The 20,879-nt window shown below is 49.9% G+C and overlaps 6 protein-coding genes across 13 annotated transcripts; 3 read left to right on the forward strand and 3 right to left on the reverse strand.

Moving 5' to 3' along the window:
* The first annotated feature begins 25 nt into the window (after positions 1-25).
* Positions 26-2,155, forward strand: FOXG_11269 (uncharacterized protein). Its single transcript, XM_018390829.1, has 2 exons — positions 26-663; positions 734-2,155. The coding sequence occupies exons 1-2, from the start codon at positions 489-491 to the stop codon at positions 1,588-1,590; spliced, it is 1,032 nt and encodes a 343-aa protein (XP_018249366.1). The 5' UTR covers positions 26-488; the 3' UTR covers positions 1,591-2,155.
* A 456-nt stretch (positions 2,156-2,611) lies between these two features.
* Positions 2,612-4,744, forward strand: FOXG_11270 (uncharacterized protein). Its single transcript, XM_018390830.1, has 2 exons — positions 2,612-3,595; positions 3,649-4,744. Exons 1-2 carry the CDS (start codon positions 2,710-2,712, stop codon positions 4,515-4,517), a joined length of 1,755 nt encoding a protein of 584 aa, XP_018249367.1. The 5' UTR covers positions 2,612-2,709; the 3' UTR covers positions 4,518-4,744.
* A 3,108-nt stretch (positions 4,745-7,852) lies between these two features.
* FOXG_20494 (uncharacterized protein) lies at positions 7,853-8,212 on the reverse strand (the record flags this gene model as incomplete). The annotated part of the gene is made up of 3 exons (XM_018400775.1): positions 7,853-7,924; positions 8,047-8,104; positions 8,196-8,212. 3 exons carry the CDS (start codon positions 8,210-8,212, stop codon positions 7,853-7,855), a joined length of 147 nt encoding a protein of 48 aa, XP_018249368.1.
* FOXG_11271 (uncharacterized protein) lies at positions 8,168-14,081 on the forward strand. 5 transcript variants are annotated; one of them, XM_018390834.1, is made up of 5 exons: positions 8,168-8,223; positions 8,276-8,320; positions 8,371-9,862; positions 9,920-13,288; positions 13,343-14,081. In XM_018390834.1, exons 3-5 carry the CDS (start codon positions 9,245-9,247, stop codon positions 13,511-13,513), a joined length of 4,158 nt encoding a protein of 1,385 aa, XP_018249372.1. In that variant the 5' UTR covers positions 8,168-8,223; positions 8,276-8,320; positions 8,371-9,244; the 3' UTR covers positions 13,514-14,081. The 5 variants fall into 5 exon arrangements, with proteins under 5 accessions (XP_018249372.1, XP_018249371.1, XP_018249373.1 ...); XM_018390833.1 differs by having other exon boundaries at positions 8,276-9,862; XM_018390835.1 differs by lacking the exon at positions 8,168-8,223 and having other exon boundaries at positions 8,268-8,850; positions 8,915-9,862.
* Positions 14,082-14,136: 55 nt separating this feature from the next.
* On the reverse strand, positions 14,137-16,509 carry FOXG_11272 (uncharacterized protein). Of its 2 annotated transcripts, XM_018390837.1 has the most exons (3): positions 16,451-16,509; positions 15,113-16,335; positions 14,161-14,780 (listed from the first exon to the last, which is right to left on the reverse strand). In XM_018390837.1, exons 2-3 carry the CDS (start codon positions 16,131-16,133, stop codon positions 14,773-14,775), a joined length of 1,029 nt encoding a protein of 342 aa, XP_018249375.1. In that variant the 5' UTR covers positions 16,134-16,335; positions 16,451-16,509; the 3' UTR covers positions 14,161-14,772. The 2 variants fall into 2 exon arrangements, with proteins under 2 accessions (XP_018249374.1, XP_018249375.1); XM_018390836.1 differs by having other exon boundaries at positions 14,137-16,335.
* Positions 16,510-16,603: 94 nt separating this feature from the next.
* FOXG_11273 (uncharacterized protein) lies at positions 16,604-20,250 on the reverse strand. Of its 3 annotated transcripts, XM_018390839.1 has the most exons (3): positions 19,506-20,250; positions 19,088-19,314; positions 16,604-18,993 (listed from the first exon to the last, which is right to left on the reverse strand). In XM_018390839.1, the coding sequence occupies exons 2-3, from the start codon at positions 19,236-19,238 to the stop codon at positions 17,546-17,548; spliced, it is 1,599 nt and encodes a 532-aa protein (XP_018249377.1). In that variant the 5' UTR covers positions 19,239-19,314; positions 19,506-20,250; the 3' UTR covers positions 16,604-17,545. The 3 variants fall into 3 exon arrangements, with proteins under 3 accessions (XP_018249377.1, XP_018249378.1, XP_018249376.1); XM_018390840.1 differs by having other exon boundaries at positions 16,604-19,314; XM_018390838.1 differs by having other exon boundaries at positions 19,088-20,250.
* Between the last annotated feature and the right edge of the window lie 629 nt (positions 20,251-20,879).

The raw sequence follows: 20,879 nt of genomic DNA on the forward strand, positions 1-20,879 counted from the left end.
TCCACGCGCTTCAGGACCTGCCCCTCTTTGTATCCGTGCTGCACCCTGCACCTTTGACCTTTTAAACCAAACAACCCATAGCCTTTACAAAGAAGCTCGCCAGCTCCGTGGGTCTTTCGAGATTATCGATAAGCAGGGGGCAGTTTTGTCTGTTTGTTGCTACTTTGATCATCAACATGCATCTTCTATGACTCGTTGGCCGCCGATTTCCCTCTTGTGCCGTCGTTTGTCGCGACAGTCCTGGCATTGGAGTTAACGCTGCATATACGGCCACCCGTAGCTTCACGAGCTCTGTCAAAGAACCAGCGGACCACTACGGCAGGTCTATAAGCGCTTCGCGACGACCTGCATCTGCACCTGCCGCGAGCAGAGGACCTGTTGACCTATCGATTTTCAACTTTATCCTCACTTCCCCCACGTTCAGGGCATTCGATCGAGACAGTTGCAGCACTGGTTACGCAGATCCTCTAGACGAACACGACGCCGAAATGGTTAAGAAGCGCAACGCCCCCAGTGGTGGGTTCGGGGCAGGTTCATCGTCCAAGATGAGGAAAGCGGCAAAAGGTACAAAGTTCTACGCTGTCAAAACGGGAAGGGAACCTGGCATCTATCTGAATTATGAAGCTTGCCAGGCACAAACGACCGGGTTCCCAGGTGCGCAATGTGAGTAGCAATCCTACGCAAAAGCTCAAAACCTAGGCTGTTGCAAATAGATTAATTGACCATTATCTAGTCAAGTCATTCCTAACAAGAGAGGATGCCCAGGCCTATATCGCGGGCAATGAGACCCCATCGGCGGCTGACGGCCCTCCGAGGTTCTATGCCGTGGCCGTAGGCCATGTTCCAGGTATCTATGCTACCTGGGATGAGACCCAGCCACAAGTCACAGACGTCACTGGACCCAAGCACAAGAGGTTCAAGACGCAAGAAGAGGCGGAGAACTTCATTAGAGATAACGCCAGCCCTGAGACTTGCCGACGTCTGGGTATATCACTTGAGAAACCGCAAGAGTACACTGGGGCTGCTTTTGAACCTGTAGAAGCATCTACCAAAGAGGTCAAGGCTGAGCCTACCCCAGCCCCAAAAGCAGCACCTCGCGCCGAGCCTAGTCGTGAAGAAAGCGGAAATTTACTCAAGATTTGGACCGACGGCAGCAGTCTTGCCAACGGCCAGGCTGGCTCTCGTGCTGGTCTTGGAGTTTATTTTGGTCCAAATGACAAGCGTAATCTTGCGGAGCGTCTTCCTGGTGAGCCTCAGACTAACCAGCGTGCTGAACTGATGGCGATACTTCGGGCACTTGAGATTGCGCCTTCAACACAGGACGTTCAGATTGTGTCTGACAGTCAGTATTCCATCAAGTGTGTGACACAATGGGGCCTTGGTTGGGAGAAGAATGGATGGAAGAATGCGGCAGGGGGCGAAGTCAAGAACCAGGACCTTGTACGCGGCGTGTTAGCGAGGATAAAAGAACGGGATGCAGCCAGGTCAAAAACCTCTTTCCAATGGGTGAAAGGACACGCCAGTGATTACGGCAACCACCGAGCAGATGACCTGGCGAATGAAGGGGCCAGAAAGTCTCCAGTTGCTTGACCGGGATTTTCCCAAGAAATTCAGTCTGCTACGAGAATGTAGCTCGTCTATCTGGGAGAGGACTTTGCTCCAATGTTTCTGGAGCTATTTGCCGGGTCTATTTTGCCCGAGGTTGTCAAAACGCCTGAGCTTGAAGGCAGAGGTCTATTAACTCTTGTGGCCTGGGGTGGACATTTGGAGTCTGCTCGGCTCTCTTTATTACTATGGTGTCCTTTTGGTTTGTTTCCTTTTGTAATGATACCTGCCTGATATAGCTCATATCGGGCCACGAATGATTCAAACTTAATCATATTCATACCCCTGCTCACGATAGAGGGTCCTTGAACTCTTGTCTTGGTGATGAGATTCACTCGTATACTCTCAACTAACAGTCTCCCGTTAACTCTGCTGTGCGATGTCCCTCATATAATAGAGGAACTGTTGATGCGGCTGTTACAGGACAAAATCAATGGGTCACTTTTGGACACAATCATAAGAGAAGCTGGATTAAGCAGCGCAGGTCTCTATAGATACTTAAACCAATGGTGAGACGAATTGCGGCGCTCTCGGGCATCCCTCACTTCTGGTAACTAGTTGTCAGGTAGGTAAGGCTGCGAGTCGATGACCTGATACGATTTATGCCGAGAATATTTGTCTGTGAGGGTATATATTCCAATAAACTTCCTTTTCGACGTTCCCCAACCATGGTTCTAGTCGCGTCATACGCTTGCGTTCACGGCAAGCTTGTCTCCTCACATGTTTTCTGGGAACGGTGAAGTTCAAACCTATTCGACTCCTCTCTTCGGCTCTATTTATATATTTAAATTAATCCACCAATAGCCAACCTGGTATTACTTGGTGCTGTCTGGTGATTTCGAGTTGATATTCAACAGCGAGTTAAGCGATTGTCCAAGTTTGATCACGATAGGACGATTAGATCCCGTTCGACGGGGGTTGAATACCACTTTCTCAGCTTTCTCAGCAACAGGGACAGGGCTATCGTCGTAAAGGTCCTGGGATTACTCTTTGCGGAATAGCCAGGATATATGCTTTCATACTAAAGAGACTCGTTGCCCTGTTCTCCTCTACAGCGTTTATATAATACGACACACTGAGTTTACATGACACGACAGCAATCAAATGGCACGGGGCTGCCCGGATGTCGGTTCTCCAGTCTTGAGATCCCCTGGTCTACATATAATGTGTACAGCTCAAAAGAGAATAAAATGCCATTACCGGCTGCTCTCGTCTCGGCGGACACGTTCTGCGAGACAACAACTCAAGATGCGTCTTTTCAGCAGAGTCGTAACCGCCGTCGTCTTGCTTCAGCAAGCCTACGCATTCAGTCCGCGACAAGTAACGCACTTTGAAACTTCACCGAAATCTCGTCTAGTCACACGGGATGACGACATGACGGGCGTTATTGGGGGTACATTCGACCAACTGATCGATCACGACAACTCTTCTCTTGGAACCTTCAAGCAGCGGTACTGGTATAGCCTTAATTATGTGAATGGCACTAACCCCCCTGTCGTGTTCATATCCCCCCTAGATGCTGAGGCTGAACAAGTGAAGTTCTGGTTGCACGATGACTATGTCATTGGCGGCATGATTGCACGACGCATTGGAGCTGTGATGCTGCTGCTTGAGGGTCGATATTTTGGTCAATCGTCGCCATATCAGCAACTCACGACTGAAAATATGAAGTACTACACTGAGGATCAGATTATGCGCGATAAGATATACTTCGCTGAAAATGTCAAACTACCATTTGCGAAAAATGGGAGCGCCAGGCCGGCCAAGGTGCCCTGGGTTCATACAGGATGCTCGGGGCAGGGAAATCGAGTCTTGTTCACGCAGAAACAGTATCCAGGTACATTCTGGGCAAGTTGGGCGTCAAGTGCACCACCACAAGCGATTTCTGACTACTGGAGGTATTTTGACGCTGCCAAAGCATATTTGCCCAAGAACTGTACAGCAGATGTCGAGAAGGTCATTGAGCATCTGGACAATGTCATGCTTCACAGTAAGATAACGCCGGACTTTCGAAAAGCACCATGGTACTAATACACTCGATAGGCTCAGCAGATGAAATCCAGCAAATTAAGGAAGACTTCGGGGCTCCTGACCTCAAACACAACGATGATTTTATGAACCTCCTCAACTATGGACCGCAGTCTTATCAGGGCGCTTCTTTACGCATACACGATACGTGGGAGTTCTGCGACTACGTCGAGAATGCCGTTGGCGTTATAGACAAGTCTAAGCTTCCAGGCTCAGGAGGTGTTGGTCTAGAAAAGGCGTTGGCAGGATATGCCCGCTGGACCAAAGAGGTCTGGATCCCTGGAAAATGTGAGGAACGAGGTCCCTGGAAGGGGGTGACCAACACGGGCTGCTTCAACTTTGGTGACGCTGACAGCTTGGTTTACGCCAATAAGACGTTGGCCAGTTCAGGCATTGCAGAGACGCTGCAATTCCAATGGCTCCTCTGTAACGAGCCTGAAGAATACTGGCAGACGGGTTCACCAGAGGGTACACCGACACTGGTCTCACGCTTGGTGAACAGGGAGTACTTCAGGAAGACATGTGCGCGTTATTTCCCTCCCGACACTGGTGGAGAGACCTACGGCCTGGCTAAGGGAAAGACGACAGAATCATGGAACGCTCACTATGGAGGCTGGAGCGACCCTTCTCCGTACGTGAAGAGGACTGTCTTGGTTGATGGTCTGTATGATCCTTGGCGGGCAGCGGGATTTGCTTCTTCACAAAGACCTGGAGGCGTGCTCGGCAACAGCACCCACATCAGACACTTTTTGAACCCCTTGGGCAATCACTGTACTGATACGTTTCGCAATGCTGGTACTATTTGGCCAGAGGTCAAAGCCATCCAGGAGGCTGGCATTCATCAGATTGAGAAGTGGGTCGCAGAGTTTCCCAAGAACAGGTAAACTTTAGGGGAACGAAAGACGTGGGTGTATGAAACGGCTCAGGGAGTTGGTGGTGAGAGCAGAGTGTGATGAGGAGGTTGAATCGCTGATCGATGCTGCTAGTGACTCCGAGGACTTATGATAGACGATCGTGTAAGTCGAAGCCTTTTATCTAAGACATGCCAATAAAGGGAGATAAAAAACCTCTATTCCCGCGTCTAGAATCTAATCTTGAACTTGACAATTCATCATTGTCTTGGACTTGCTTTTTATTTCTTCCTGTTCCGTATCTCCTAGACCGCCACTTATACCACGTTGGTTGCTGTATCCCTTGCGTATAACCTCATTGGCTTCTCAATGATGCAAAGCTGGCTCGACTAGTCCTTTCAACTGGGAGTATCAGAAACATGCATAGATAATCATTAAGAGCTGTCTCGAAAGACGTACTAGAACCAATCAAGCTGAGTCTAAACAGCCTGAGGATTTCTACCAGTTAATTCCTATCCTGCCATCTCGCAACGTGCGGGCGTTGACTTGACGCAATTAGGCGCCCTTGCCTTGAACCGTTATATGCAGAATGTCTGATAAACGCTAGTATCTCAACAAGTGTCTCCTATGTACTGACCCCTCGTATCACCAAGAGGAACCGTTATCTGGTGGCGCACAGCATACAATTCACTCTTGACCAATGCTACGCTGTGTAGGCCACCGAGATGTCTATGTTCAAGCCAAAGCCACAAACCCTTCTGTCTCTTGTTAATGTCTAGTCCATTTAGGGACACGCGGCAAATGCTGTATGAAACAGGGGTTTCCAGTATGAGCTGTTGTTACACAGCATGCAACCGTTGACGCTCAGATAACGCACCTCGACCACGTATTCCAGGCCATTCCAGAGGCAATTTCCCCTCGAAGTGGTTACTAGAGAAAACTACCACACGTCCTTTTTAACCACTATCGTCCGGGATGTTTCCGTAACTTTTTGTTACAGATGCAAGATTGCGGCTGCAACTATACCAATTGGGTCAACATTCAACCACGCCTCGCCAACCTTTTGAGGCACACTGAGAGATAATACGGTACAACCACCAACCATATCAAAGCCAAATATGGGCTTTTGGTAGCATTCTACAACAACGTTCGGCCGCGAGGATGCGACATCGGAAAGTTTTGATGTGGCTTTGCGGTTCCTTGAGTATGATGTGAGCGACTTTGCCATCTTTGATATGTGCTGATAGACGATCCACCTCCGGCTACACTCCGAGTAGTTGGAGTGGGAGAGAAAACACCTCAATTATCCCTCCTAATCTCTTTCTTTACTCAATTGAATCAACTCTGCAGCAAACGAGGCGTTTCTGAATAGTCATCCTGACATCACACTAATTATAAGTTGCAGCCGGTAGGTTTAGTTTTATGATAGCAAGCAACTATGGTGCCATATCCCCAGTTCTAGTCTGTCACTGTTGCTGTAACTACTACCTTAGTTCTCTACCAGTTATGCCTCACCTGTCTCGGTATACGCAGACCGAGACTCGATGATTATGTTTGCCTAACTCACCGGGCCGATCTAGGTACTCGGGCCGCTTCTAGTTGGGTTTAGCAAGCTGGAGAATTAGACTACCAAGCAAGGAAACTTATATGTTTGATCTTATTCGATCGCCTGCGTTATTTGATCTGCCGTATATCGTAAGGCGAGAACTGAGAAAAAATATCTCATTGTCGTTCCGACTAGAATAGACTATGTGATGAACAAGCATCCAATCCATACTGAAAACACCATCATCAGAGTTTAATCCCCCACCACTATGCAACCTGCAGAGCTACGTTTTCCCCCGAACCCCAAGTTAAAGCCACTGGTACGATTCTCCGGGAATAGATGCAGTAGTAGTCACAATTCTGCAAAGGGATGTTCCTCATTCCACCATGTTTCTGCTCAGCTTTATCTGGTAGGGTCGTTTAGGTGCCGTTGGCATATCTAAGACAGAATGGATGTTGCCGTTGACGTGATACTGGTTTTGATAACCCTAAGCACACCTCACTTACACTTGGCGTAACTCAAACTGCACCGGCTTTTATACGATGGCCAAATGGAGAACTGACAAGCACAATAACACCCCGTCCGACAGTTTTCTTTTCTTTTTAACACTGAAACACTTCTGATAGATTCTGGGAACTTAATAGGCCATTGCCAGTTATGTTTATGATTAAACCTGTTCCCCCCTCGTCAATCGTCGTCATACGGATAAGGCGGGCCAGGCCAAGCTGGGCCAAGTATGTATGTCATGTATGAACCGACCAGGAAGTTGCAGTTTGTTGAGTTCATCAAGATAACAACTTACATATTTGTATTTCCCCTTTGGGACTGTTACGCAAAAGCCTGGGGAAAGCTGGGAGGTTTGCCCGCGGAGGCCGCAGCATCCACTGGGAGGGCAATAATCTAAGCAAGCTTAGGTACCTTACACTGTAGAATCAGCATGTACGTACTGCGCGGGAGGGCAAAGCCTCATGGAAAACTTGCAATTGAGGCTTGAATGGTGGTGATTCGCTTATGCTTGGACGTGGGACTCAAGGGGAATGGGAAGGGGGAGTCTGAGAACTGGGCTGGGCTGGGCTGGGCTTGATCCATCCATTGGATCTACAGGGTCCTTTCTTCCAGTGGAGGATGTCTCTCGCCCACCTCCATCAATGTCTCGAACTCCACTTATAACGAGACAGTTTCTTGTGTTGGTTGTGTCTACGTAAGGCCGGCGTTGTGGAAAGAGACAACACTGGTTCTGCTTAATCAAGATCAAGATGTATGAGCACGAGGTAAAGGTATCAGGCGCATGGACACCTGGATACCCCATGATAAAGCCCCGTGAGTCAATGAATGAATGATAGTTTAGGGGAGGGGAAAGACATGGCAGCGCGTCCACTAACAGGCCTAGGTCATCAGGTACCAACTATTTCTTACTGGAAGCTTGCTTAGCACTTGTATCATAGGGTCATCATCCTGCTAAGGCTAAGGCATGGCACCCTCTAATTGTAATCAACAACCATTCTCATCCGACGGGACGATCGCCTTGTCCGAGTCCGTGGAATAGTTGAGATGAAGACAGGCTGTCCATTCTATAGCCTTCGAGTATCTGTTCATCTGTCGTTTCAAGAGTCACAGCTTGCGTAATACGCGAGAGGCCTCAGATGGTTTTTGGGGTTTTTGATGCATTGCTCGATACAAGGATGATAGCGTCGTCCATCATCATTCCCCGCTTCCCGTTAATAAGTTAATTTTGGGAGTGTTCTTGAGTGTGTATCAACCCCGTACCTCGTTCTAGATACCCAATTTCATATCGCCATTGTTTACGGTGTCTTCCTGTCAATCAGTGTCGGTGTCTGCTGCCGCCGGAGATCTGCTTGTCAAGCTTGGATCTACAGAGCAGCTTGGTATCGTACTGTGCGATTGTGTCAGTCTCCAATTGCCAGGGAGATCCAGCGGAAGACCGGGCATGTAGCCCCGATAAGTGCGAGACCGGCGTCTATACTGTACGGACCGCATAAACAGCTGGCAAAATACTCGTGTGAATATCTCCTCAACCGCACTGTCTTGCGCCGACAACGGGACCCACTCGGCCCTGTAGGTACATCTCGGATCAGATACCAGCCCCCGCCACTGACAATGAACTTGCAGACTCGCCAAGTGAGTGAGCCCACACCACTACCTACCACTCCTCTACCACCATTTGCCTGCAAGGTCAGTCCCAGTGCTCCACGTTTTCACACACAATCTGACCAAAGTGTGGAAGAGGGACTCGCTGGGTAAACGACCGACCCCAAGAGGCCCAGCTAAGGTACGGAACAAGAGCAATCCATTACCCACGAAGCTACTACATTAGCACAGTTCAAAGTCATCTCAGCCAGCAAATGCCTGCACTGTCGCTTATTCTGTCTCTGTTCATTTATCTCCACTAGGTACACCAGCTAGTAACAGCCTCTACTGCTAGCCCAGACCATACAGGCCAGACAGACCATCTGGAGACTCGGCGCATCAATCAAGTCAATCAATCAATCAATCAATCCCATCCAACTCTTTGCCTCGCTACTTACCTACCTATTCTATTTCTCCTCATCCTCTCTTGTCATCATCATCCCTTCCTTATTCCCCTCACTATACGAAAATTGTAATCTCTTTCTTCTTCACTCGCCACACGCACACATAACGCAGTACACACCTTTTAGCTGCGAACACGCACCTGGACCAGGGGTATCTGACAGCACAGGACCCTGACCGTCTCGCTCGTCCCGTCTCGTTTTTCCATTGACCGACCTGCCTGGCCTGCTTGACCTGCTGGCGCCTGCCGACTGTGCCCGCTGTGTTCGCGTGCGTCTACTCCGTACCATCCAAAACCAAACCAAACCAATCCAACCCAAACCCAAACCGCTAGGGGCTCGCCCATCCATCCATATTACGATCCTGCCCCAACAATCACGGATTGCCGATTTCTCTGATTATCGATTCGACGCCCGAACTCGTCAGCAACACATTCTGTTCCTAAACAGAACAACATCGCATTTTCGTCTACGACCAGCATCGACATTTTTACTCGAGCCCGCAATCGAATTTACGTGTGTTGATGCCTTGAACGCTTTTTGCCGACTCCCCCGCGCGACGCCAACAGTATTCTGCGACGCCAATTTCAATTGAACCTACCGATCACCACTTTTCCCGTTGTCCACCGACGCCTACGGGTCGTTCCAGCCTCTCTTCGCTGGTCATGACGCCCGCTCCTACCGGCCCAGGTAGCCCTCTGATCGCAGGAGCTGCTATGTCGGGCGGCGATTTCAACGATTTTTCCGATGAAGAGCTTGGCGCTTCAAACCTCTTCGACTTTTCTAATAGCCCAGATACCCTCCAGTCATTCGAGTCGCTCGGCGGAAACGACGCGAAAACGTTTCTCACACCCCAAGAATTAACAGGGGCACCTCTTCCTGATTCTCCGAACGGTTCCTACCAAGACTCATCATCTGAAACGGCCTCCTCTAAACGCACTGCAACCCCAACCTCCAAGGCCGCCATGCACCCCGCTGAAGCGATGTTGGAGGAAGACGAAATGAAGGTGGAATGGGGAAACAGCTTTTTTAACGACGACGATCACTTTGTTTTTGGTCAAAATCACGACGATGCGTCAATGGAAATGTACCCTTTTGGCGAACCTGGAGAATCCATCCTCGAGCACCCCTACGATATGGACACCGCTTCTAGTAGCCCAGAAGGCTTAAATACAGAACAACCGGCTCTCACATCTCAGATGCCCACAGTCAGCTCGAAAGCTCCTATCAAAGATGCAACACCTAAGAGGAAGAAAGCACAGGGTCACCAGAAAGCCTCTTCAGTATGTTCATCGCACAATTTTTTCAACCAGACGAGCCCTTTGTTAACGAACTTGAAGCAATACTCGGTATCTTCAGCAATGAATGGATTAAAAACATCAGCATCACGAGAAGTTTCGCCAATGTCCAACATGGTGCTGAGCCATGGCAGTTCTCCAGCGCCTCTCTTCAATTCTCCCTCGCCCAATACTCAAATAGATTTCTCTAGAGTTGTGAATGGAGGAGTGGGAGCACAGCATGTGTGGCCAAACAAAATCGACGTGGCAGCGCAACCAGTACCCGACAGCTTGCCTATGCATTTTAGCGGTCAGATGAATCAGCCTATGCCTATGCCGCAGCAGATGCCAATGCCCACACAATTCAACTTCAATGGACGATGCCAATTAAGAATCATGCCTACGCCTCTCAAGTCGAGGGTCGAGACCCAGATCCCTATCAAAATGACCCTGTGGCCATTGCCGCCTGGGGTCACCAAACTGCATCTGCCACCCCACACCATCTCAAAGCCTAAGCTGTTGTCGAAGCCAACGCCTGAGAAGTCTCCAGATATGCTTGAGCTGCATGTCTCATTAGTTTGCACGAGTGCAATGGATGAGCCTGGTGTCAAAGAAGCCGCGCTCAAACGGGCGGCATCACACCCCCAGGGCTATCTTCCGCCTCTGCCAGATAACAACAGTTCTCAACCAAAAGGCGGCGATGTACGTATTTGCCAAGGTTGCATAACGAGAGAGCGAAAGCGCGCGGCTCGGAAAAAGATCAAGAAGCCAGAGGAAGAGAAGGTCTGGCTGGAAGACGAAGAGCGCCGTGTCATTGTCTTCAACACGCAAGAAGTCAAGGACTGGCAACCTCCCAGCGGCGTCATGGAGTCAACTGTTCCTGAGGGTACCATGCAGGTTGATGCTGCGATGCGCATTGCTTGCTATTGTCGACACCATGGCGAAAAGATGGGATTCAATGTTATCTTCACCATTAAAGATTTCCAAGACAGAGTCGTCGCCCAGGCCATGTCAAACCCAATTATGATCACTGACGACCACAAGACTCACCCAATTGCTCAGGTTGCGGCACAGCAGCCAGCTATTCCAGAACCCCCTATGCCATCCCTACCCCAAGCAAGTATTGAGAACAACGTTCTTCTACCACCTACCACCAATGGATCCTTCCGCATGTCGCCGTCTAACGGCGATTTATCGAATATGCATAGAAGCAGCCAGGCGTCATACCAATCTAAAGCATCGTCAACTGGTAATCTTGGTAGGACACTCTCACGCCCAGCTTCGCCAACTCTTGGTGGCCCGATGGCAAAGAAGAGAAAGTCAAGCGCTTCGAGAGTTCCTAATGGACTTACCATGACCCGCTTGGATACGTCACCCTCTCCTGGGGCGGATGTTAATCAGCTATCTAATGCTACATCCCCTTTTACACCTAACCTCGCTGCCTTCTCTCAAGCCGATCCGATGTTTGGACAGCAAGCAATGGCCTTTACCACAGGTCCTCCTACACCCAGCAACGAGCTACCAGGGTTCTACGCCAATCACCGCTCCGCGAGTATGGATAACATGGCCATGGCGCAGCTTTACTCAGCACCTGCTTCAGGACACCCGAGCCGTGCTCCCAGCCCCAATGGCCTTCGAAACAGTATCGTTGGCAACCCCCAGAACCAATTTGCCCAGGCACTCGCAAGCACCTTCAGTGTGCCTACAGGCATGACGCCACTGCGAGCACCTCCAGTCATTCACAAGATCATTCCCAACGAGGGTCCTACAGTGGGAGGTATTGAAGTGACAGTTTTAGGTGCTGCCTTTTTCCAGGGGCTTGAAATCTGGTTTGGCAACCACAAAGCCACGACTACTACGTTCTGGGGCGAATCATCAGTTGTCTGTCTACTGCCACCCGCTCCTGGCCCTGGACCTGTGCCAGTCACTTTCAAGAACCAGAACCCTCAGGCCGGCCAAGCTTTCTTAAACACAGCAAAACAGCCGCCTACTTTCAATTACTTGGACGATGGCGAGGACAAGCTGATTCGAGCTGCTCTGTCTGTACTGGGGCATAAGATGTCGGGCCAAATGATTGATGCCATGGACGTCGCCAGAAGAATTTTGGATAACGGAAATGGAAGCCACTGGTCTGGTGGTTCTGACGGTGCCCAGGGTGGTTCCTCATCAGGGGGAGCCATGTTCAGCCATGCCCCTTATGCTCATCTCGAGTCTCAGCTTCTGAAGTGCCTGGACCTCATTGACCTCGATGACAGCATGCACAGAACCCGCCTGGATCTCAAGAGACCCACCGGTCATACTATGCTTCACCTCTCTTGTTCGCTAGGCTACCATCGCTTGGTTGCAGCCTTGCTGGCCAGAGGTGCAAACCCGGATGCTAGAGATAGGGGTGGCTTCACACCTCTTCATATCGCATCGATCCACAACCACCCTGAGATCGTTAGAAGGCTCATGCTGAACGGTGCCGACCCCACCATCAGGAGCGTATCTGGACTTTCCGCCTCCGATATTGCTCAGTCGCGTGCTGTAATCCACGCTATCCGCCGTTCTCAGCGACATGCCCGATCCCGCAGCAGCGGTGGCTCCGGTTCTCTTCACAGCCGAGCCAGCAGTGCCACTTCGCTCCGATCGCTCTGGGAGCCTATGACTAAGTTTCACAGCCACGAAGAGCCAATCTCACCTGATTCTAGCGAGGAGAGTCCAGAGTACACATCGGGAGATTTCGAGGATGAGGATCCCGATGAGGATTCCTACTTGAGCATGAGAAGACCTAGTGGCTTCAGGCAAGATCGTGAGCGACCCAATCTTCGCCGCCAGCAGACTAGTGAAATGGAGGAGGAACTTGCACCACCTGCTACAACAATGGCTGCTCTCAAGGAGCAGTTCCAGCAACAGGTCCACCAATTCCAGCAGTTCCAACAGTCGATTGCTATGCAGTTCCAGAATTTCCCACATTTCCCTCAGATGCCTCAAATGCCTGCATTGCCTAACATGCCTGGCTACCAAGCACCCTTCATGCGACGAGTCCAGCAACTGATGCCAGGTATGGCAGGTCCTCGTGCTGATGGCGAGCAGCCTCAGCGCTGGTGGGATTCGTCTTCCAAGGCAGCCGCGCCAGCACCTCCGGCTTACGAGGAGATCTTCCCCCAGGAAAGTCTCGACCAAAAGCATGAGTCAGCTGCCCGAGCTGCTGTGGAGGCTGAGGCTGATCAAAAATGCGCGGCCTTGTTTGACCAGACCACATCTACTGAGACCGAGTCGGCTGAAATTACTGAAGTCACCGAAGTGGCTGAAATCAAGACTGAAGAGCCAGGAGTCCTCAAGATTGGCCGAAAGAACGCCATCACCAAGGAGCAGCAAGAGCAATTCCGCCGAGCACATGAAGTCAAGATGAAGAGGATTAGCAGTGACCACAATCTGTTCTTCATCTGGGTAAGTTACCTCGAAGTCTATCTTGCATGCATCCCAGAACTAACCAAGGTACAGATCCCCCTCCTCCTTGTAATGATTTGCGGCATGCTATACAGCTACTTCCCTTGGCTCTTCGCCTTTGCCTGGGCTTTTGTTCGCTCACTATATCAGAACGGGCTCACCAAGACACAGCAACTACTTCAACAAAACCTACCAGAGCGGGTTCTTGAAGGTGTTGAAGTTTGATGATTTATGATGGTGTTCCTCATCACTTGTTCACAATCCCAAAGCGTATTTATTTCTTCTACGGATTGGGCTGGGCGTTTATTATTTGTTTTACCACTTATGACCGATGCAACCTGTTTCTCCTTTATACTATTGTCATTCGTTCAGGCATTTTTGGTCCCAGCGTACAAAGAACTATTATATCTTCCAGGGCTGCTACAATGTCCCAAGCGACTAACGTGAGATGGATCTGGAGGATTTCCATCAGAAATACGAAGCGCACAGCGGGTCGACATGAACAGAGAGCCTTTTCTTTGGCAGTTTTCCCTGGGATGAACTTGGACGGGCAATAGAGGTGGACTTTGAAATCGGGTTTCATCAACTGTTTTAACACACAACTATGGGAAGTCTCCTGGGCAGATGGGTGATTAGGGAATAATGAGGTGTTGATGTTTTCTGGTTATGGACCTCTGGTGAATGAAGTGGTTGAAGATTTTGGTGGAATGTAAGGAGACTGTATATGTATATAGGTATAACCGAAAAGGCAGAAATGAACTGGCTTAATTGACTGCTATCCCTTAATCGTCTGCGTCAGATTTCATTGTGTGCGATTCTACCTCGCCGGCCATGGACGCCAGTCTGATCCCAATAAACATACAAATCTTCATCCAGGTAGAGCACTCTTGCAATATTGCCTGTGTATTTCATCTTCACTTGAACTACTTCGATACGTCACACACACAGCATCGTGTCATGAGAATCGTTAATTAATACACATATACCCCCAACGCCGTTACCCTTCCGTCGGCCTTGACCCCAAGCGCACAGGCTACTTATCAGCCAAGGACCGTAATCCACCACTGTTCCCATTTTCCCCCAAGATCAAAACCTATAACCCCCTTCCCAACCGATATCCCAAGTGCAGGAAGCCTCCATATCCAACGGATGAGGAGACATCAGAAAAATTTGTCATGTCGCATGTCATCATGGATATCTCCCACGTGAATATACAAAGAGTAATTCATTCGTAAAAGTCCCAGAAACAAAAACAAGGTCGTGGCCGCGTCAAGAGTCGTTCGATCCGCCGCTACAGAGCTTCTGAGCTCATGCTTCCATCTCACCACTGCCATTATCCGCTGTCGATAAGTGTCTCGCGTGCTGTTGTATGTTAACAATATAATGAAAAGTCAAAGGCGCCACCATCAGACTAATAACGAGAGCGAATTGCTGGAGCCGTGTTCTCAGCATCTTCATCGTAGGCGGCAAACTTTTCAGGAATATTAGGAACCTTTGGGATGCCCCTGTTAGCATTTGGTACGACACTGAGTCCTTCCGCAGCACTCTTTCGCGAACGTAGGATTCGCGTGTATTGGACCTCTTGCAGTGGCTGTCTAGAGTCTTCGATGCTCCTTCTAGAAGCAGAAGCAGGTCGGCGGTCGATGTCCAGGGAGCCTCGACCACCGCCTCCAGGAAGACGGCCCAGGACACGGCGAGCGAGTGTGTTATACTCCTTGCTAGCTCCATGAGGCCCCGACACACTACGTCGTGATGAGAGCATGTTGCGGCGAGAAGCGACATTTCGCAGTTTCGGTAGGGTGATATCTCGAGAAGCAGACTTACGTAGCTTCTTCTTTGGGGTTGGAGGGTCACGAGATGCACTCTCTCCTTCATCCTCAGAGTTTGAGTCAGCTGCTGCGCGCTTTGTTCCTCGGGAGGAGGCACTGGCAGGTGATCGAATAGGAGAAGGTGCACGAGAAGCCGAGGGCGTTGCTGCTCGAGATCCTCTGGTCTGTCGAGGCGGCTGAAGATAGTCTCGCGACATACGACCGGTATAAACAGTTGGGGCTGGGGCAGCTCCAATGGGAGTTGGTGGTGGGGCACTGTCAGAGATTGGAGGTGTGAAGAACCCCGATGCAACGAGCTCTTCATAAGTAGCGGCTCCTGGACCATCGGGACGTAAGTGGTGCTTTTGCAGATGCTTGATCTTGGTAGGTGACTTGGGTGGTGAAGGTGCAATATAGTTTGGGGCCCGAGGAATACCATCTTGAGGCGTGGTAGCTCGAGATAAGGCGTCTCTAAGAGATGTCGGATGAGGGGGGGCAGATAGGTGGTGTGAGGTCTGAACAGAACCGGGAGGTGGTTGTCGAGTAGACTGAATAGCATGAGACGAGAAGAAACCTGAAGCCATCAAATTGTGATAGTTGGCCAATATCTCTTCTCGGCTCGGCATATCCTCCCTGGGAGTCTCTTCAACAGTCTTCAGCTCCACAGGCCCATCTCTAGAACCATTCTCCCTCTCCCTTTGTCTGCCTCGTTGTTCAGACTGATCACGCTTACGGCTCCTCGACCTCTTCCTCGCCCCTCTCTCTTCTTCATTATCCCTCTTAAATCCCAATCTCCCTCTCACCTCATCCCAAACTTGACCCAGAAGTCTTCCTCGCTTGACCTGCTTGTCGGAGAAGTCATCGCTCATCGGTCGCGAATTGTTGGATTTGATATTCGTCAGAGCAGGTCGCTCCAGAGCAGCGCGCTCTTCAGGGCCCAGAAATTGCACTGGCGGCGCAGCAGAAGTCCTATCATTCATAGAGCCTTCCTGGAATCGACTCGCACTGAGTGCGCGTCGGCTTTTCGGCCGACCCATTGGGAAGGTTTTGTATGCGTATGGCGTACAAGTTGTGATACAGTCTTAAGCACGATTACGTCGGTTTTTTTTTCTCAACGATGGGGACGGGTAGAAAAAACGTTGAAGGTCTAAACTCAGCACAACATGACGAGTTCAGAAGATGAGTAAGAGGGTGGCTGAACAAACAAGACGCATCTGCAAGACGTAGAGTTGGTCTGGTCTGGTCTGGTAAGTAAGGTAAGGTAGCTTGGATAGAAAGCGGAGGATTTGTTGACATTGGAGTACACGTGATTTCACCACGGCAACGAGCAAGAAGGAGCGGGGATGCAACGTACCTGCAGCAGTAGCGAGAGCACTGACCTGGAATGGAAGGAGGTACAAGGGTACTTTCAATCGTCGGGAAGCCAAAAGTGGAAATGCAGCTCCAGGTGAATTACCGAAACGGAGATTTAATTTCCTTTGTTTTAGACGAACAAGGGGTCGAGTGACTCGAATCGTCGATTTCAGCTTTGGAAACGTGACCTTGGAACATAAATTATGACTTGGCATATTTCCACCGTTGAGCTAGAACAACTATATTCATATCTTATTCCTGCCAAACTGCCTATCCATTCCATCAGTGTGGCCTCGATTATCCAACGTGAACTCAAATTCCAAAAGAACAAGTCTGTGGAGCATGCACAAGTTATGTCGATCCGACTATACAAGCTAGACATGGATATCTGGTCAAGGATTCACTTCTCATCTTCCGTACCGACAGATTGGTAACTTATGCTTTACACATGACACTGGACCGAACACGGCATGAATCAGTGAATGATATGTTTGTTTGTGATAACTCCTGTTGAATACCGAAACCTTTCCCAAAATCTCAGACAATATCTTGCTTCCCCACTAAGAACTTGCATGGATAAAATCTATCCTGATGTGCTACCAACCCCATCCATGAAGTCTTTGTTTCGAGTTTACCCCGGTATCCCAGCCTTGTTGCTCCAAGTCAAGTCACACTGTCCTAGACAAACGTCGCAGATTGTGAAGTGAAATAGAATAACGAGAAAGTAAAAGAGATGAACGGAAGTAAAAGCCTCAGTAGCACCAGTGGTCAAAGTAGTAGAGGTAGATCAATGTAAATAAGGATAAAGAAAAATAGCTGTCGTAGTAGGTGATCGTTCGTGATCATAGAAGACAAAATCATTCGTATCCAAATGTGAATGATTTTGCGTAAGGAAATCTTTGCTGGATGAAGTAATCCGGGTCCGATAAGTCTGCTATTCCCAAGACTTTAAATTCCACATAATTGCGCCCAAACTCCTCAACATTGCGGTTTCATGCGTCTTCCGTTATTCCAAAATCGCCCAATAGATAGAAATACACAACACTAGAACGCCAGAATCGATAGTTTTCCAGTGTGGTCTTTAAGATGTAGGTATCTACTCGTCATAATACCGGTTGAACTGGACGGAGCTGATTTGACCATCGGCTCGAGAGTACCAGCCTTGGTCATGATCGGGGCTATAACCACGGTGAGATCGACCGTAGTGAGGATCCACTTGTCGCTGACCATTGTGAAGTGGACGGGTGCTCTGGGCGAAGACGCTCTCGTGCTTGCGCTTGCCACCAACATTGATAGGAGGTAGTTCAGGAGCAGGACCGGTCTGTGGCTCAATAGGAGGTAGCGGCGAAACGGGAGAGACGAGCTGGTCTATCTTGAGAGCCGGGAGGGAGGTCTGGCTGTGCATAGGTCGAGGGTGAGGTGCAGCAACAGGCGTGGGCGGGTACGACGGCCGCGAGTCTCGGCGATGGTGGCCTTCGGTAGAGTAGACTGAAGGGGAAGGGGGAACGTAGGTGCTGGTAGATTGTCTACGGTCATACAATTCGTGCTTAAGAGATGGAGCTGGTGAAGGGCACGAAGGAGGAATGTTACGGTTGACGTAACCGTAAGGCACATCCGTCTTGGAGTATGGAGACTGAGCTGTAGGAGCATAAGAACCATTGGGCGGACCGGGCGTTATTTGCAGGCCAGGTTGGTGCGCATATTGTCGTGGTGTTGGATACTGAGCAGCAGAGGAGTCTCCGAAGTCGAGGTGACGCGATGCAGAAGGAGCAGGCTCATAGGAGGGAGGAGGTGGTGGTGGTGGGGGCGGATAAGAATCCACCATCGAAGGTCGGCGAGAAGCGTCGGTGTAAGGAGTTCGATGTTCGCTCGAGTTACTGTGAGATCGGTTTCGGATACTATGGGGGTCTTCTGATGCTGGAGTGATAGTCCTTCTGCGACTAAAGTCCTCTTCCCGACGTTCGAAACCGTTTCCACCACTGTTGCTGTTACCAGCACCGGGCTTGCTTTCCCGCTTCCTCATACGAACATCTCGTCGAATTCGAACTCGGCAGCCCTGGTCGGCAACAGTCTTGCTGAGTTGAGTACTCTCCATCAATCCAGGAAACTTCTTAGCGCTGTAGACGCTGAAAGGTTCAGTCTTGATTTCCATTCTATAGTCGACTCCGGGTGGAAGATCGCCATCGGCAGGTTCCAGATCATAGTCTCTTTCCTCCTTGGTAGTCTCAAACAAACTGAAGGTCAGTATGTAGAGGCCCTCGTGGCGGACAGAAAGGTCGGGAAAGATGAAATAACCAGCTTCGGTGGGACGGTCGAGATAGGCCATGCCAGAAGCGGGAACACCAGTCAGAATGGGTGGGTTGCCAGCAGCTGGAGTATTAACACGACCGCGTGCAAGTGGACGGGCATGCTCGAGACTGGCGTAGAGAAAGAAGTTGGCGTTGTAGTCAAAAGTGATGTCCTTGCCCTCTTCCACACTAGGTCCCTCGATAATCCGAAGCTCGACAACCGGGGGAGGATCAACAGGTCGGCGGTCACTGTTGGCTATAAATGGTCAGCACGGAAAGTGTGTAGTAAGAATGAGAGACAAGACGCCAATGTGCAGTCAAGACCCCTATTCCCATGCCAGTCAGCTTACCTTTTGAACCAGAACCGCAGGCTCGGGCACGCTCAGGTTGCTGCAGAACAGTCATCTGATACCAGAGGCTGCGGTTCTCTCTTGTAACTCTGTGGATCCTGTTGATAACATCGCGCTTTGGCTCGGCAGGAATCGAGGATGGTGTAGCCATATTGAATATTATTGAGGCGCGTGAGAACGCGCTGACGAAGAAAACGATTGAGAATTGAAGTAAAGTCAAGTCAAGCCTATCAATCAGACGTTGTCAGTTTGAGACCCAAATCAACGGTTGACAGTTTAATCACACGGGCCGAGCGGTCATGCAAGCGAACAGAACCACTCGATTGGTATTAAACAAGTTAATTGTTCAAACGGTTGAGAGAGGGTTTTGCACGTTGGAGGTAATGAATGGTTGGTTGGCTTCTGGCAGGGGACTCACCCTCAATGTGATACGCCCGTTAATTAAAAATATTCGGGTCGGGCAGAGTAGAGTTCAGTATGGAAATTGCGTGTGAGTGTATTGTAGTTTGTCAATTCATTCACGGACGGAGGGCGACGACCGTGATTGAAGACGGTAGAGGTTGTCGAGTTGAAGAGAAAGAGAGCGAAACCTCAACGCGACATACGAGAATTAGACCAGAGGGAGGAGGAGGAGGAGGAGGAGGAGGAGTAAGGTAAGGTAGGTACAAGTGTATGAACGAGTAGGGGGAGTGAACAAGAAGAAGGGGAAGCGAGGAAGCGAGAGGCCGGGGGCAGAGGCCGTTGAAGAGGCAGACCCAGGACCGTAGACAAGTACCTTAGCGTAGGGATAGCGTATGTCGCTAAAAGACACTAACGAACAAGCCTGAGCAGGGGACTTTAAACTGGAAGGATGCAATGGAAGCAAGGCCCAGCCCCAGCCAGCAGAGAACGTCCAAAGTTGGCTGAGTGGAGCTAAAGAGACAAGCTGAACAGGCCAGAACAGCAGCAAGCAGGCGAGGTAAGGTACGTAGATGCTGTACAAGCACTATTCCCGTCGGTCCAGTGCAGTCAGAGCATGCAGATTTGGACAAGAGAATGGATGGATTGGTAGATTGGATGCAAGCGAGTACAGTGCGTGATCTTGTTATGCTAAAAGCCCGCGGCTCCGCGGGTAAATACGTCGTCGCTGATGAAAGTAAAACTAGATTAATCACTAGAGGCAGACAGGACCAGAAAATGGCGGAGTTGTTTCTGAATAGGGCAGGGTGATAGTTAAGGTTAGACTAAGCATTCGGGCACTTGACAGAACGCGACAGAGCGAAAAGATGATGATGATGGGAGATCCATTCGAGGTGTGTGTGTGATGTCTGATGGAAGGGTCCCTTGAACCTCCGTGGGCACAGACAAGAACAGGGATAATAATGAATGAGTTTGAATAGTGAGGATGGTGGCTTAATTCCCCGGCCCAGGAGCCTGGCTCAGGTGGCTACAGCTGACTCGAACCGCCCACGGACGCTCTCAAAACGCCCTGTAGGCCACTGAGACTGGCCAAGAGGAACCGGCTGATCGCCTGGGATCTTTGGTCTCGGGGTCCCATTGTTGGGGGGGGTTCGTCCATGGCCAAGGAGACGGGACTTGGGATCGGCCCAATAAGAAGCTGTTGTTGGTTGAATGCAACCTTGGAGGGGAAAAGACAAGACGGGAGGCTTGGATGGAAGACCCAGGTTCCGAGATCCAGTCAAAAATTAACTTCGACATTCACAATTTGACTGTTTTCTTCTGGAATTCTCAACCTGTCACTGGTGATCTCCTGTGTTTACAGATTCGTTAGAGTTCAAGGGCGCCCAAGGCT

The sequence above is a fragment of the Fusarium oxysporum genome, chromosome 1, assembly GCF_000149955.1.
Source record: "Fusarium oxysporum f. sp. lycopersici 4287 chromosome 1, whole genome shotgun sequence".
Lineage (NCBI taxonomy): Eukaryota > Fungi > Ascomycota > Sordariomycetes > Hypocreales > Nectriaceae > Fusarium > Fusarium oxysporum.

What these genes read in the sequence shown, in the direction of transcription:
- FOXG_11271 (XM_018390831.1), top strand. Translation starts at nt 9,245, where the DNA reads ATGACGCCCGCTCCTACCGGCCCAGGTAGCCCTCTGATCGCAGGAGCT. An exon ending in ACAATCTGTTCTTCATCTGG is followed by an intron (nt 13,289 to 13,342) that starts GTAAGTTACCTC and finishes ACCAAGGTACAG; the next exon opens with ATCCCCCTCCTCCTTGTAAT.
- FOXG_11273 (XM_018390839.1), bottom strand. Translation starts at nt 19,238, where the DNA reads ATGGCTACACCATCCTCGATTCCTGCCGAGCCAAAGCGCGATGTTATC. An exon ending in CTGCGGTTCTGGTTCAAAAG is followed by an intron (nt 18,994 to 19,087) that starts GTAAGCTGACTG and finishes GACCATTTATAG; the next exon opens with CCAACAGTGACCGCCGACCT.
- FOXG_11272 (XM_018390836.1), bottom strand. Translation starts at nt 16,133, where the DNA reads ATGGGTCGGCCGAAAAGCCGACGCGCACTCAGTGCGAGTCGATTCCAG.
- FOXG_11269 (XM_018390829.1), top strand. Translation starts at nt 489, where the DNA reads ATGGTTAAGAAGCGCAACGCCCCCAGTGGTGGGTTCGGGGCAGGTTCA. An exon ending in CGGGTTCCCAGGTGCGCAAT is followed by an intron (nt 664 to 733) that starts GTGAGTAGCAAT and finishes ACCATTATCTAG; the next exon opens with TCAAGTCATTCCTAACAAGA.
- FOXG_11270 (XM_018390830.1), top strand. Translation starts at nt 2,710, where the DNA reads ATGGCACGGGGCTGCCCGGATGTCGGTTCTCCAGTCTTGAGATCCCCT. An exon ending in GGACAATGTCATGCTTCACA is followed by an intron (nt 3,596 to 3,648) that starts GTAAGATAACGC and finishes TACACTCGATAG; the next exon opens with GCTCAGCAGATGAAATCCAG.